General features: G+C 34.3%; 1 protein-coding gene across 3 annotated transcripts in view; it reads right to left on the reverse strand.

The window, feature by feature from the left end:
* Window positions 1–6,511, reverse strand: part of LOC129938406 (ataxin-2 homolog) — a 43,644-nt gene extending 37,133 nt beyond the window's left edge. The window contains exon 1 of one of the 3 annotated variants that reach the window (XM_056045944.1): window positions 6,131–6,511. In XM_056045944.1, coding sequence (XP_055901919.1) covers window positions 6,131–6,174 — 44 coding nt within the window. In that variant the 5' untranslated portion in view covers window positions 6,175–6,511. Of the gene's footprint in view, window positions 1–5,635; window positions 6,024–6,118 lie in introns of those variants that run through there. The other 2 variants (XM_056045946.1, XM_056045945.1) reach the window with 2 other exon arrangements.
* Window positions 6,512–15,852: the final 9,341 nt, after the last annotated feature.

Below are 15,852 nucleotides of genomic sequence, written 5' to 3' on the forward strand. Positions count from 1 at the left end.
TAAGGGACTCACTGGTTTCATTGAGCTTAGAAAAAAACCTCAACACGCAGTGTCGCATATTCCAATATTTGGACGTTGGCCTCCAATTACGGTAGGGATTATGTGTGTGTCAAATGCAAGGAGAACCATGAAACTGGCCAACATTAATGTCGTTAGAATTAAGACCTCCTGACAGGACAAAAGTCTGGATCGAAGAAGTAACGCCACATACTTGACCGACAAGATTTCTTTTAGCACCGGCTAAAACTTTAGTTATCATTTCAAAAAAGTGAATTCGCAACAGTGAAGATAAAGCTAGGAAAAGGAGAAAAACTGACAATAATCAGCATTTACTTCAAATGCGGATCCTCTAACAGAAGCATTCACAATGACCTAATCTGTGTTTGGGACAGATAACCTACGGTCTAATTGGGTGCGAATTCAAAGTAATTATGATATTTAGCAAGATACTACTATCAGCAATGAAGGCAAAGCTATTGTGGCACACACAGCTACGAGCATTCTTTGGTTGTGGTGTAACAGCAAAAGCCAACCTTTCATAGAACTCCTTCAACATTAGATTTGTGTTATCTCATCTTCTAATTTAATTCCGACATTAGCAACTGTACCAAGCCACTCTGACTACGAAGCAATTCTTCTTTCGATATAAGTCGATTATTCCCGTCTTACACATTTACTACTCTGCTTTCAATCCTATTCTACACACCATGTTCGCTCTTAAATTCACTCCATAATTAAACACAAGATTTAAGCAACAACAAGGTAACCCCAAATACGACGTCTTATAATATTTCTCTCGGGATAGAACAAATTTGTTTTTTACGTCATTTTGTTTCATTTTACCATATGAATCGTACGTACTGCGCAGCGCAGTGCTCATCTCCACATTTCCTTTTGCAAACTTGGTCGTTTTATTGAGGTGGGTTTCATAAAATTAAAAAAAGGTTTCCTTTGTATTATGACCAAAATGTATATTGCAGATTCAAGAGTAATTCTTGTCATGAAAAAGTGCTTTCTCAAACTAGCCGTTCGGATTCGGCCTAAAATTGTAGGTCCCTTCCATTTCTGACAACAGTACTCGCACACAGGAATGGTTGAGAGTTGTAAGTCACTAGGCCCTAGTTCACAACGGACTGTTGCGCCACTCAATTTATTATTTAATTATTTTATTTTAACACACTTCACGTCTAATAGGTTCCCCAGACGGCAAAGGTTAGATACCAACATCTCCTGGAGTATGTGCAGAATTTATATTCGCATCGACAAAGATTAAGGCAACGGATACTAGGAATTACGAAACTCTCTCTCACCGAGCCACTGTTTAATGTTTTCTGGATATCGATAAAGGATTCAACAGCGTATGAGTAGCACCATTGTATATATATTTATTATAGTACTATTATGAGACGAAATATTTTTATTTCATCTCCAGAACTATTGAGGGTGCTGCTGCAGCGATTTGCAGGAGTTATTCTTCGTTTGATTTCAGCGCTGGTGTCGTTGTGTGATTTTTGTAATGGTGATACGTAGACAAAGTCCTTAACTACCTCGAAGTTATAGCCGTCCATTGTGACATCGTTGTTCAATGTCCTTTTTTGATGACAGCATATACTTGGTCTTGCCCTCATTGACCACTAAACCCATCTTCTTCGCTTCCGTCGCAATGGTCAAAAACGCTCAACTGACATCACGCTTTGATCTTCCAATTATGTCAATATCATCTACGTATTCGAGTAATTGGATGGACCTTGGGAAGATTGTGCCTCTAGTGTTGACGATTTAGTTTTGCGCAATTGTTTCCAGAATGATATTGAAGAAGTCGCATGACAGTGACATCAAATGCATCGGTGAGATCTTGTCTGACCTTGATAGAGCAGCGTTCATTCTCCATCGTCATTCTGCACAAACGCATAAGAGCTCTTCCCTATTTATGTTGTCATACGCGGCTTTAAAATCGATAAAGAGATGGTGGGTATCGATTTGAAACTAGTAATTGTGGGAGATGGAAAATCTACTATAGAAGCCTGAGAAACTGTTTGTTGTTGAATGCAATGAATAGCACTTCAAAGTCTGCATTTTTTAAATGCATTGTTGTTCACTCTTTGCTGATTTGTTTTTTAACTGAAATCATTGCGCTCTGTAACCAGACTTTGGGTCGCGGTAGGTGGATTTGTGGTTCTCGTTGCAATTTGCACATTTCAACGTTGCAGAATTATCACATTTGCACATCTTTTTAAGGTGGCACAATAGTACGTGTTATTTATTTCGCCATATGTCAATGGTGGCATTGGGTCACATTACTTTTTAGTTTTTTTTTGAAAACACCAATTAATCTGAGTATTAAAAATTAAACGATTTTTTTCTATTCAATAATAATTAAATAATTTTGAAGAAAAACTGTTTGTAAAGTGCCTGTGTATAATTTGTATTTTTTGGTCACGGATTTAACCTCTAAACACAAAAGTCCAATTTTACTTAGGTCATTTTCAATAATTTCTCCCAACCCATAAAGCTAATCATATACAAAAATGTCAACAGAACTTACTAGCTTGCGCAAGAACTATGGACTACAAATCAACAAATCAAAAACAAAAGTGATGACAAACCACATCAGAGAAGATATAATTCTGGACCATGAAAAAATAGAATACATAGAGGACTACATATACTTGGGACAACTAAAATCTTTTAAGGACCAAGAGAAAAAAGAAATCAAAAGACGCATCACAATGTTAGAACTGGGCCAAAGAGCAGAAACACAGAAAAATATCTCTTCGACTGCGCTATTTTGCCGGTGCTTACTTATGGACTACAAACCCTGAGCTTGACTACGAAATGTCTTGACCAGCTAAGGATCTGTCAATCCAAAATGGAAAGAAAAATCCTTAGAATAAGACACAGCGAATAGATGTATTTAAATGTATTTAAAATGATAAGGCAATAAAAAGCTTATAATAATAAATGAAATTTGAAATGTCATTTTTTTGATCGATGTAACTTCTAAACGCTAGCTAGTAGGGGCATTGCCTTTTTGAAAAAAAAATACTTGAATACAGAATTCATCTTATTGTATTAATCTTTTGCTAGAAATAAATTTGTTAGATTTTCAAAAACTAAAAACAAAGATTTTACTGATAGCTGTAACACCTTCCGATGATTCTTATGCAGTTTTTTTTTGTCTCAGGAAAGAGTTTGTTTTTCTTTTAAAAATTTTTTATTTTAAATTTATTCAATCTGTTAAAAGTAATCTAAAGCAATGTCCAACATGTTTTTGGAAATTTATAAATACTAAACGAAGAACTACTGGATTTCCAACAACTATGTTTTTTGGTAATAATACAACACTAAAATCGAAAATGATTGTATTTATAACACATCAACATCTTCAACAATAAATTATAAATATATTAATTCCTTGTAATCTATTTTTGATTGTTCTAGGATATCATTTTACTTAACTGATATTGAAGATACTTTAACCTAAAAAAATGCAGATATATTAGGATTTTTCCCTATTGTTTTTCGTCATTGTGCAAGTTCTCTTCTGTTCCGCAATTACATCTATTAAAAGAATCTATTTCAAATGGTATTTTCTTGAATGAGTGGAATGTCTCCATCATTGCTCCGATCTTTAAATCTGGATCAAAAAACTTAGTAACGAACCATAGACCAATAACTAAGCTACCTGTTGTTTCAAGGCTTTTAGATAACCTTGTTCAAGATAAATTTTAATCTATCATAAAGGAACATGTAAGTAAATATCAACATGTTTTTTGGAAAGGTAGGACTTCTAAATATAATCTAGTAGAATTCACAAACGTTGTCATTAATACTCTGGACAATCGAAAACAAGGTTTTGTGATTTATACACTTTGTAAAAGCCTTTAGTAGGGTTAATTTACACATTCTCTTAAAAAAACTTAAAGCGTATGACTTCCATGGACCGCTACTTCAATAGTTTTCATCATATATACTTGGACGAAAACAATATGTAAAGATAGGGGACTTTTACTCAAAAGAGATTAAAGTACCTTCTGGTGTTCCAGAAGGTAGTCATATGGTACCTGTATTATTCCTACTTTTTATTAATGATCTTCGGAATGTTCTTAAAAATACTGTTTGCCTTATGTATGCGGACGACATAAAGTTCTTTTCTCGAATTTCTAATTAAAATGATTGTCTTCTGCTTCATAATGATCAAATTCATTTGTTGATTGGTGCAGTCAAATGATTTGTTCTTAAATGTTGACAAGTATGCTTGTATGGCGTACAATAGAACTTTGTTAAATATTATTCCAAACTATTCATTAACTAATTTATCGTTACAAGTAGTTAAAAAGTTCAAAGACTTGGGCGTTATATTTGATTTTAAATTGAAATTCAACTTACATGTTAATTCTATTGTATCCAAAGCAAATTCTTTACTCGGATTCATCAAAAGAAACTCGTTGGAAATTAAGGACCTTTACACTCTAAAACCTCTATATTGTAATATTGTGCGTCCTGTTCTTGAATATAACTGTGTTGTTTCGAACTTTACAACTGAGTTTAATAAAAAGAGAATTGAAAATGTTCAAAAAAAAATTCTCAGATTTGCTATTCGAAATATTTTTGAAAACAATATAGAAGGTTTCCATCATTCTTATATTTCAAAATGCCTATTACTTGGAATACAAACTCTTGAGTCTTGAAGAAAAATGTATAGTGTCATGTTTATTCGTGATATTTTGACTTCAACTATTGATTGTGAGAGTTTGCTCAACTGCTTGCATCTGTATGCTCCTTCAATTTCCTTAAGAGCCAGACCGCTCTTGTCAATTGATTGCCATCATACTCTATTTGGACAACGTGGACCGATTTCCGTAACTTGTAATGTATTTAATATGTTTTATTCTAATTTAGATATATCAATGTCCAGAAACTTATTTAAAAGTCGAATATTCACATTATTTTTTTTTTCAATTTTTAATTTTATATATAATATGTAATAATATGTATTTATAAATTAAATTGTTTTATACATGTACTTAATTTGAAACTGTTAAATGTAAATTCGTAGATTGGTTACTTAAATAAACAAACAAATAAACAATCTACACCACTAAAATAACATAACATTGCACACACAAGAAATAATAAAAAAAAAAATCGACTGTATTTTTCATCCAAATATTCGAAATTTGAAAACATTCTATCAAAACATAAATTTGGAAACGTTGCTTTAAATTTTCAGATTTCACAAAAATTGAAAACCTAAAATCAATTGAATTTTCTAAAAACAAATATCTACGTACATAGGTACACAAGTATACCACTAATACTATTACTAATAGGCTAGACATTATAATGTCACATTTGATGTTCATAGACCAATATCAATTTAAAAAAAACTGTGATCTCAAATCGAAATTTAAGCATACGATACAAAATATTTAATACACCTTTTATAAGCTTTTACTTAAAACATTTAAAAAGCCGAATTTTAATAATACCCACAGTACATACTAGGAAAGAAAAGATCCGGATATGTATGTATGTATGCGTAGATATTCATAGACCAATATCAAATTAAGAAACTACGATCTCAAATCGACATTTTTCATGTTATTTATCAAAAAATAAATTAATCACAAACCTTTTCATTTTGTGCAGAATCAATATTCTGCTAGGTATTTAACATGCTTGTGTAGAGCAAGTGTGGATCATATCTAGGAAAAATGTTATTCTGATTCAAAAGCAGATTTCGGTGTTATAAGCAAGTGAATTTAAAGCTACTGGGAAAATTAACCTACAAAAAAAAATATAATAACTGCAGACAAAAATTGTACGAGAATTATAACATAGTTAAGAATATTGACAGTTAATGGTACCTGTACCCCCATAATAATTTTTTAATAATAATTGATTTTACATTACAATACCACAATTTATTTTTGTTTGTTTTTTTTTTTATATAATATATATTTTAAATTGTATGTACATATATATCAATATTTGTATATATGTACATAAATATATATATATACATAAACGTGCAACGTACATGTCAATGTTATGTGAATAATGAATATGGATGAATAAATAATTGAAAATATATCTATTGAGTTATTTTTATTACAAATTTTAACACCTTGACAAGCCAGTGGGACGACTTTTCCTTTTACTGCCGTTCATAATTTCGATTCTTGTAGTTTTAGAGCAACGTCTTTATTTGTTGATACTTAAATACTTTTATTAATTTTTCTTATTTTATGATGTACGTGTACCACAAGTATTTGAGTATTAATCTTTAAAATAGTTTTCCAAACTCATGCAATTACTGAAATCCAATAAAGAAACTAGCGACAACAACGACTTTGGAGAATTACGTCCATTCTTTTTTAATTGATTTTTTTAAATACAATTTTCGCTTCACTAACCCTCAAAACTGACACAACAATAAGTTTTAGATTAAAATATAATATATAATCACTGAAAGTTTGACTGTTTTTTCCCTATTTGCACTTAAAATTTGTTGCTTTTCCAGAACATTATGCGATAATATAAGTACCTGCACAAAATTCCAGTTGTCAGAACTCTTATATACATGGAATGATTTGAAACCGAAAAAATATATACATCTAAAGAAATTACGTTTTTCACATATACATACTTAGTATGTCAGTGCAGCAGTTCAAAGCTATACATGTCAAATCAGTGATTGAATACATGATACAACATGGATTGTATCATGGATTGAATACAAATAAACATATAATAACGATTATTGGTACGATTTTAAAAATATAATCTAAGTAGTATTGACATGAGCGCGCCAACCAAACGACGAATGAATTACAAAATGTGAGTTTATATACGTTTGAAGACATATTTCCACACAAATACTTAACAAAACTATGGCAATATAGTTTCTATTTGATTTAAGATGCATACTTTTACTTTTCAATATCATATATTAATAAATTTAAGAAAATAATTTTATTCATCGTGAAAAAAATTGTAATTGATACGAACTGTCAAACTTTTTTCGCGTTCCACATTATCCACACGCGCAACGAATAAAATAATCGCGCGTACTTAACCTAAACAAAATATTTTTGTTTTGGTTTCGGTGGTGAATGGTGTTTCGCTATGTCTCCTTGTCAAACTACATTCGCGACGAATTAAAAACTCTTATGTGAAAGAAATTTCAAAATCGATGAACATAAAGTTCATTCATTGGTCGTTGGTCGTGCTCATGTGAATAGTGCTTTATTTAAAAAAAAATTAACTGTTAAGATTTTAATGTAAGTAAATTTCATATGTTAAACTTTCTTTCACCTCAGCACTAATTATCACGAGTTTTTTTATTTGGTAGAAAAGCGCAAATAAGTATTAATTATTGCAATTTTTATTTAAGGAAACAATTATTTCCATTTTAATTAATTTTCAAAGTTTAAGCTCACTGAAAATAAAACACACACAAAAATGGTTTGCTTTAATATTACTTCCCTGTTTGTTGTTTTAGTGATGACATGCTTGATTTTTGTTTTGATTTTATTATTATTTTTTTATTATTAATACATTTTGGAAAATTTCGGGAAAATTAAAGTAAGATTTTGAAATAGAAATAACTAAATAATTTATTGTTGCGACTTTCCATTACCGCAGCACGACATTAAATCTGATTTTTTTTTGTTAGGTAGGGGTCTCAAAAGAACATGTTTTAAATATTAAGGGAAACACCTTTAAGTTAAAAAATATTTTCTTTTTCGGACTTAACCCTACTTATTTCTATTTAATTTTTTGAGCGTAAAACAATTTTTTTTGAATCCATAACACGACGTACTAACAGCTAGGTATGTAAGATGGTGAATGTTGCCCCCGTGCAACCCCCCTGCTTGGGGTCACTATAGGATTTGGGGTGGGTGCGGGTTTGGGTATATGCAAAGTACTTTTTGCATTTGAGCACTAAAATTAAAAAAGTAGAGCAGCACTGAAGAAGAAACATGGAAGAAATGTCAAAATCAACCATTTTTGCGTGTTTTGTATGTAAAAAAGTGAACTTTGAAAATTAATTTAAAATAGAAATAAATGTTTCCTCGCCGTGAAATTGCTGTAGTTATTATTTATTTGCACATAAATATCAAATAAAAAAACCACGATTTGAAATTCGTGCTGCAGTAATGGAAAGTTGAGTCATTTCATTTATAAAAGTATTGAAATGCAATAGAATTTTTGCATATAAATACCTCTTACGTGTAAGTACTTAGAATTTATCATCGTATAATGTAGGAGGATTAAGAAATAAATTACTTTTTCCATCTTTTTTTATTTGATTATTTTTTTCTATGTGAAACGCTATTCTATTGGGTTTAGTTTATACTGGATCCCAGCAACACGGGCTCACACACGTGGTCGAGCGATTGGAGGCTATCTTTTTGGGTTCAAATCTATTTTTCAATTTCTTGTAGTTTTGTTAATATTGAAAACTTTACGGTTCTTAAAGTAAACTCTGAGGATGAATATGACTATATTCTCCCTATCTATGGGTAGCTAGCGGGGATTTGTCCGGAGAAATTACTTTTGTCGGAGGCCCAGGTGCATCAGTTGCTGATTATTGTGGCATCAGTGGTAAATGGTTTGAGAAAATAGATAGTTTTTTTTAATGTTGGTGCTTTGACTTTGACTGACCATAAAAAACCTCTGCCCCAAAAAAGCATTGCTCTTCTGCCAAGACTATTTTGGAAAGATAGTTAAAAAGAAAGGTATGAAACCAAACTTAGTCAGTTTGCTGTACAAACTGATTTAAGTCAAGCAAGCACGAGTTACCAGAGGAGAGACGTAGCTTAAGGCAACCAAAAGTAGTTTGACAAAAATTGCGAAAGAGCCAGAGATACATCTTTTAAACTAGCAAGAAAGAGAAACGGAAGTTTTTTCCGTGAGGCTTATGTTCAGGCAAATACAGAATATAAAAACTCTGCCAAATAAACGGAAATGAATACTATTTAAGAATAGCCAATAATTTAAATAATTCTTTTGAATTTTGGAAAGTAGTGAAGGAACTAAATGGGAAAATTAGTAGCAATTTTGGTGCTCATATTTTGACAAATCATTTTAAAATTCTACTTAATCCAATAGAGATTGAAGAACCAGTACAATGCACTGAAAATTTCATAATCGTTGATTCTTTACATATAGATATCACATTAGAAGAAATTCAGAGTTTTAACTTTGTTGTGTTTTTGTTCCATTATTAAAAAAAATCCAAAAATGTACTTGAGCTGCGGAAAATAACCTCAACGAGCCCTTTTTAATAATTGATACAATCTTTTTTTATTGTTTTAATTTCTTTGTTGCTCTGTAAAACTACAGAAGAATGAATGAATAAATGTGATCTAAAGCAATGTATTAACCTAAGTTTGCGAATTGTAAACAAGAGTTTCGAAATATAGCTTAAGTTGTTCTAAATTTAATTAAATTAAGGTTTTAATTCCCAAAACAGGAGAACTTTAAGAAAACAAATTGAATGTCGCCTATTGCAATATGATTTTTTTTTACACTTCAGAATTTTCAGAAAGTTGTAAGCTTATAGCAAGTGTCAAACTACGAACAGAGGCTCATCATAAGTACATGTTTCAGTTGTTAGTAAAAATAATACATTTGTAGCCTAACACACGCACGAAATATAAAACATGATAAACACGCCATTGATGGATTTATTGCATTTGAAGAAGTTAAATACGATGGTCATAGGGACTGTTGGAAATACTGCCACAACATCAAAAACGTCACCAAGCAGCGAAACCTTGAACCTCCAGTTGATATGATGAAAAGAGATATAAGATTTTCTGTTTGATTCTATATTTCAACGAGACCACATCAACGGAAGAAAAACACGAAATTTAAAGTCTTCGTATTTGTAATTTGTAGAATAAATAAATAAGTTAGAAGTATAATTGCAAGTTCTATTATTTTTATTAATTTCCGGATTAGATTTTTAACATTTCTTTAAATTTCTTCAAATTTCCTTGAATTCGTTGAAAATATTATTGAACGACGAACAATCGAGAATCCGTTTTGAAAATGAGCCAAGAAGAAAATCACTTTGAAGGCAATTCCTGTAAGTTATGCGATCAAAAAGATTGCATGGAAATGGTACAATGCGATAATTGCGATTAGTGGTACCATTTCACATGTGTAAAGATGACTTCAGAGATCGAGAAAGAGGACTGGATATGTCAAGAATGATCAGACAATCATGATGAGGAGAGAAAATCCATAAGATCTAAGGCATCCAAATGATCAAGACGACATTGCCATAATTTGGCACTTCAACGACTCGGAGAAAAAAAGAACTAGCAGACAAGATAGAGAAAGAAGCGCATCAACGTCAAACTCTTAATGAATTTTAGCAGCGAGTCAGAGGCAGAAAATGGCGCTGCAGAAACACAGATAACGGCAAAAGAACGTGTTACTGATTGGTTGGAAAAAGAACAAAAAGCTGCAAATGAAAAGCAAATCGACAAACTTATTATGAAATTGCCATAATCTGCGCGTACTGCAACTCAACCCAGCATGGAAATCCACAACGAAGTAATCAAATAACAGAAGCCACAACCTCTGCAAACAACGCTCGAGAACTCAAACCATAATAATGGAGATTATAATGCTTTCCGTTTTTATGAACAATGGCATAACAACGAATCTCAACGTCAACATCTGAGACAACGTGAAAACAAGCATCAATCCTTCAGGGAGTCACTATTTTGAACCAAATCTTCCAATTGCTTACCAACTTGGCGCCAGACAATTACTTCCAAATGAACTACCTATATTCACTGGACGTTGTAAGGAATGGCCCATCTTTAACACCATGTTCGACGGAACAACGCACTCATGCGGTTTCGAACAAGTTGAAAATCTTTTGCGTTTGCAAAAACGCCTGAAAGAGCAAGGCATTTAAAGCCGTCCACAGGAGACTGACACAACCAAAAAATGTTCCTCGAATAATCGAGACCCTCAAGGAGATTTATGGCAGACCCGAAGTAGTTTTAGACTCACTCATAATAAGAGCGCAGAATGAGCCAGCCCCAAGAGCCGATAAACTGGAGTTTATCACTCCATTTGCCTTAGCTGTCGATAACATATGTTCAACAATTTAAGCCTGTGACATGTTCGATTATTTGTATAGCCCATCAATAATAAAACTACAATGGGTATCACATATGGTATCTCTACGCGATGTTAATCTCATCACATTTGATGCTCAGTGAGCACTAAATGCAGAGCAAATGGCTGCTATTTCCGCCACCATAAGCTACTTCACAATCAAAAGAACGATGCATCCTCAGTAGCACAATGCAATGCTCATCAAAACAAGGCAACTCCAGTTCTGTTTCACGTCCTTCCAACCATTATCCATGGGCAAAACGGCAAAATCAAAGTATATGCCTTTCTTGACGAAGGGTCTTAGCTTTCATTGATGGAAGACGTACTTAAAAAAGAATAAGGAATCCATGGACAAGCAAATTCACTTTGCTTTAAATGGACTGGCAATACACACCGTATGGAAAAGGACTCAAAGATCGTATCCTTGAGTGTGTCTGGGGTGAACAGCACGAAGAAATATCCTTTATATAACATCCACACTATAAAGTCGTTGACCTTCAGACAGTCTGCATTCACAACTTGGTAAAAGTTATCCGTATTTGAAAGGAATCCCAATCGAACCTTATGAGCAGGCAACACCTAGGATCTTAATTGGCCTCAACAATGCCAACTTAGGATTACCACTAAAATTCCATAATTGTGCGCGCAACTTTCCACTTCTTGGCTGGGTTGTCTATGGTCCCTATGAAAACGAAACCAGCACTAAATTGCCACCAAAGGTCAACAATCACACCCATGAAAGCTTTTACCATTGCAAATGTGAACGAAGCATAAACATCAAACTCAGCGACATGCTCAAAGATTTCTTTTCATTGGAGAGTTTTGGAATAGTTCCAGTTCAACCTCAAACAACAATGAAGACATTGAAGACAAACGTGTGAACAAACACTTCGAAACATCTTTCCTCTGGAAGTACGATTACGTGCAACTTCCGAGTAGTCAAACGATGTCAATTTGTCGATTTGAATGCCTGCAAAAGAAATTAAGACGTGAACCATCATTGAAAGACAATTTAAGACACCAAATTAACGACTACAATTCTAAAGGATACATTCACAAGCTTACCCCACAAGAACTACACAAAGATCATTCCCGAATTTAGTATCTGCCTATCTTCCCAGTCACGAACCTTAACTAACCGGGAAAGATAAGGCTAGTCTGGGGAGCGGCAGCCCAAATCAACGGAGTTTCGTTTAAATCGGTTCTTTTCAAAGGACGTGACCAGCTGACTTTCATGGCAGTCCTCTACCGCTTCAGAGAAAGAAAATTTGATATCACCAAGTTCTCATCAGAAATGAAAACCAATATGCCGAACGATTCTTGTGGTGCCAAGACGGTTCCCAATACGAGCCAGATACTTATCTCATGCAGGTAATGACATTTGGTGGAACATGCTCTCCTTCATCTGCACAGTACGTGAAGAATAAGAACGCTTTAGAGTTCCAAGAAGCTTATCCGAGAGCTGTAAGATGCATCACAAAAAATCATTACGTTGACGACATGCTTGAAAGTGTTGATACGGAGGCTGAAGCACTGCAATTGGCAACTGATGTTTCGATGATTCATAAACACGGTGCCTTCAAAATTGGCAAATGGATTCCCAACACATCCAAAGTCTTAACGCAACTAGGAGAAAGTTTAACGACGAGCCAACGAAATCTCAACACAAGCGACGCGGAAACAGCCAAGGCACTAGGTTTGTGGTGGTGCACTTATACAGACTCAAGTTCATATGAAACCGAGTTAAAAATGGCATGCTGCAGACAAACCGCAGGCCGACAAAAAGTGGGAAGTGCCCCGTGCACTACTGCCAATCTATCTTCGTCCCATTAGGATTGATAGCAAATAACAGGATCTACTTGAATATTCTACTGCAAGACATTTGGAGAATACCAGTTGAATGGGATGAACCCATGGGCGATGAACACTTCACGCGTTAACTACGATGGGTTAAGTTTCTGAAACAAATTGAAATTATTTCCATTCCTAGATGCTACTTGAACAAACTTAAATTCGACGATGATAGTGGAACTGAATTGCATATATTTGTCGATGTAAGTGATTAAGCGTATGCCGCCGTTGCAGGTAGGAGCAAAGTCACGAGTGGCATCACTGAAGTTGGTTTCAATTCCTCAACTCGAACTAAAAACGGTGAGATTTGGATGTCATTTTTCCGCGTTCATAAACACAAGCCATATAAAAATATCACGTTCGTACTTAAAAAAAAGTCCAACATTCAAATCTACCAGTCGGTACATTGGCCCATCGTTTTTAAAACATCCAAAAGAAGGCTGGCCAAATGCAACGCCAAGATCCTTCGCGTTCGTGGACGAATTGATAATGCTGTTGGGGTATCAAATTGCATGAAATGATCGATTCTTCTCGATAGACAGACTTACCTCACTGTTCTAATTATTCAACACTTTCATGAGCAATATCATCATTTGAATAATGAGACAATAATAAATGAGTTACGCCAAAGCTTCTGGATTTCAAAGATACGTGACGCTGTTAAACACGCAAATAAAAAACTGCAAGATGTGCAAGATAAAGAAAGCTGGGAAATCTTCCAGCAGCAAGACTTTTAACATTTTATCGGCCATTTTCAGTTAACGGAATCGACTATTGTGGCCAATTGATAATTGCAATTGGAAGACAAACTGAGAAACGTTGGGGTGTGGTTATCACTTGCCTAACATCACAAGCCATCCACATTGAACTGGATACCAGTCTTTCGTCTGATTGTTGCATATTGGCCATAAAGCACTGCTAGACGTGGAATTTAATTGGAATTCTTCAGCGATAATGGCATTAATTTAAACGGAGCTGACCGTGAACTTCAGCAAGCAGCAAGAGTATATCACAGAGTCTGGTTGCAGAATTTACCTGTTCTAGCAAAAAAAGGACTTTCATTCCCTGCCTCACATAGGACGAAGTTGGGAGAGAATGTTTCGAGCAACAAAACCTGTGCTGAAACAAGTTATGCCAACAAGCAATGCATCTGATGAACTTTTACATAGCAGGATGATCGAAGTTGAACGAATCATTAATTGCCACCAGTTGATTTACGTTCCAATAGAGACTGACAATGATGAGGCATTATCACCAAACCATTTCATTCGATGGAAGCAAAGTTGACAGTATACCAAATGAAAAAGGAATAGTCTTGAAAAAAAATTGAATGAAAGTACAGCAATATGCCAATATCTTCTGGAAGCGATGGAATGAGAACCTGCCTACTCTTACCCGTAGAACTAAATGGCATGCACCAAAAAAACCCATTGAGAAGGGAGATATTGTTATCGTCGAATATGATTCTAATCCAAGAAATCAGTGGCCAAAAGGACGAATACTGGACACAGTCATCAGCAAGAATAGTGGACAAGTCCGACAAGATAGCGTACAGACATATTCTGGAATCTACGTTCGCCCAGCAGTTAAAATAGCCGTTCTTGATGTTTTTAAGGATGGCAAGCCAATGAAAAACGTCGTTGTACCGGAGGGGAGTGTTGGCAATACTGCCACAAAATCAAAAACGCCACCAAGCAGCGAAACCTTGAACCCCCAGTTAATATGATGAAAAGGGACATGAGATTTGATGAGAACTAAAATAAGAAACTTTGTCCAACGATATTTTGTGTTTATTTTATATTTCGACGAAACCAGATTAGCGAAAGAAAAACACGAAATTTAAAGTCTTTGTTTTTGTAATTTTTAAAATAAATAAATAAGTTGAAAGTATAATTGTAAGTCGTATTATTTTTGTTCAAGAAAACACAGGGTTTGCTGTTGGCCTCTTTTTAGTCTGCCCATAATGTACCATCACCTCCGGAGGAGGTGTGCAAAATCATAACCGAAGCTAACATCAAAAAGGCAAACCTTCTGATCGGAGGCGACGCAAATGCTCGGCATACCCTTTGGGGAAGTTCTGTGATCAATGAACGAGGTGAGTCACTTTTTGATTTTATTATTGAAAATAATATGACCATTTGTAAGGAGGCAATACTCCCACTTTCGTCTTTCCGAGCTCGGAAAATTATGATGGATGGGAGGATGTGCTTGATGTTACTTTAGTAAACAACCGTAATTTATTACTGGAGAATTGGAGAGTTTCCTCCTTGAATTCGTTTTCGGATTACAAGTGGATTCTTTTTCAAATTAATTTCGAGTCGAAAAACCCTCCACCTTACAGAAATCCCAAAAGAACTGACTGGACGAAATTCAGTCAAATTGCGAATTCCAAACTAAGCAACTTACCGAATCTCAATGAATCGATAGGAGACCTTGAATCATAAGTGAAAACCTTTGAAACTTCTATAAGTAAAGTTTTTAGAGTCTATTGACCAGTTAAATAAAGCCGTAAAACCCTTCCTTCGTGGTGGAATAAAGAACTGTCCAGTCCTAGGAAAATGACGAGGAACATTTTCAATATCTGCCACAAACATAAGTTTTACCAACCATATAAAGACTCTCTTAAAATTTACAAGCAAGCCCTGTCATCAGCCAAAAGACAAGGCTGGAGAGAATACTGTCAATCAATCGAAGACATAAAGGACTCCGCTTGAAACCACAGAGCTAAACGTAGCTCATGTGGAGCAAGTCAATTATGTTATAACCAGAGAAAATATTTTGTGGGCCATCAATACTTCTTCTCCATATAAATCCCAAGGCATGGATGGCAGCTCCATGGCTGGAACAAAT

Source organism: Eupeodes corollae, chromosome 1, assembly GCF_945859685.1.
Source record: "Eupeodes corollae chromosome 1, idEupCoro1.1, whole genome shotgun sequence".
NCBI lineage: Eukaryota > Metazoa > Arthropoda > Insecta > Diptera > Syrphidae > Eupeodes > Eupeodes corollae.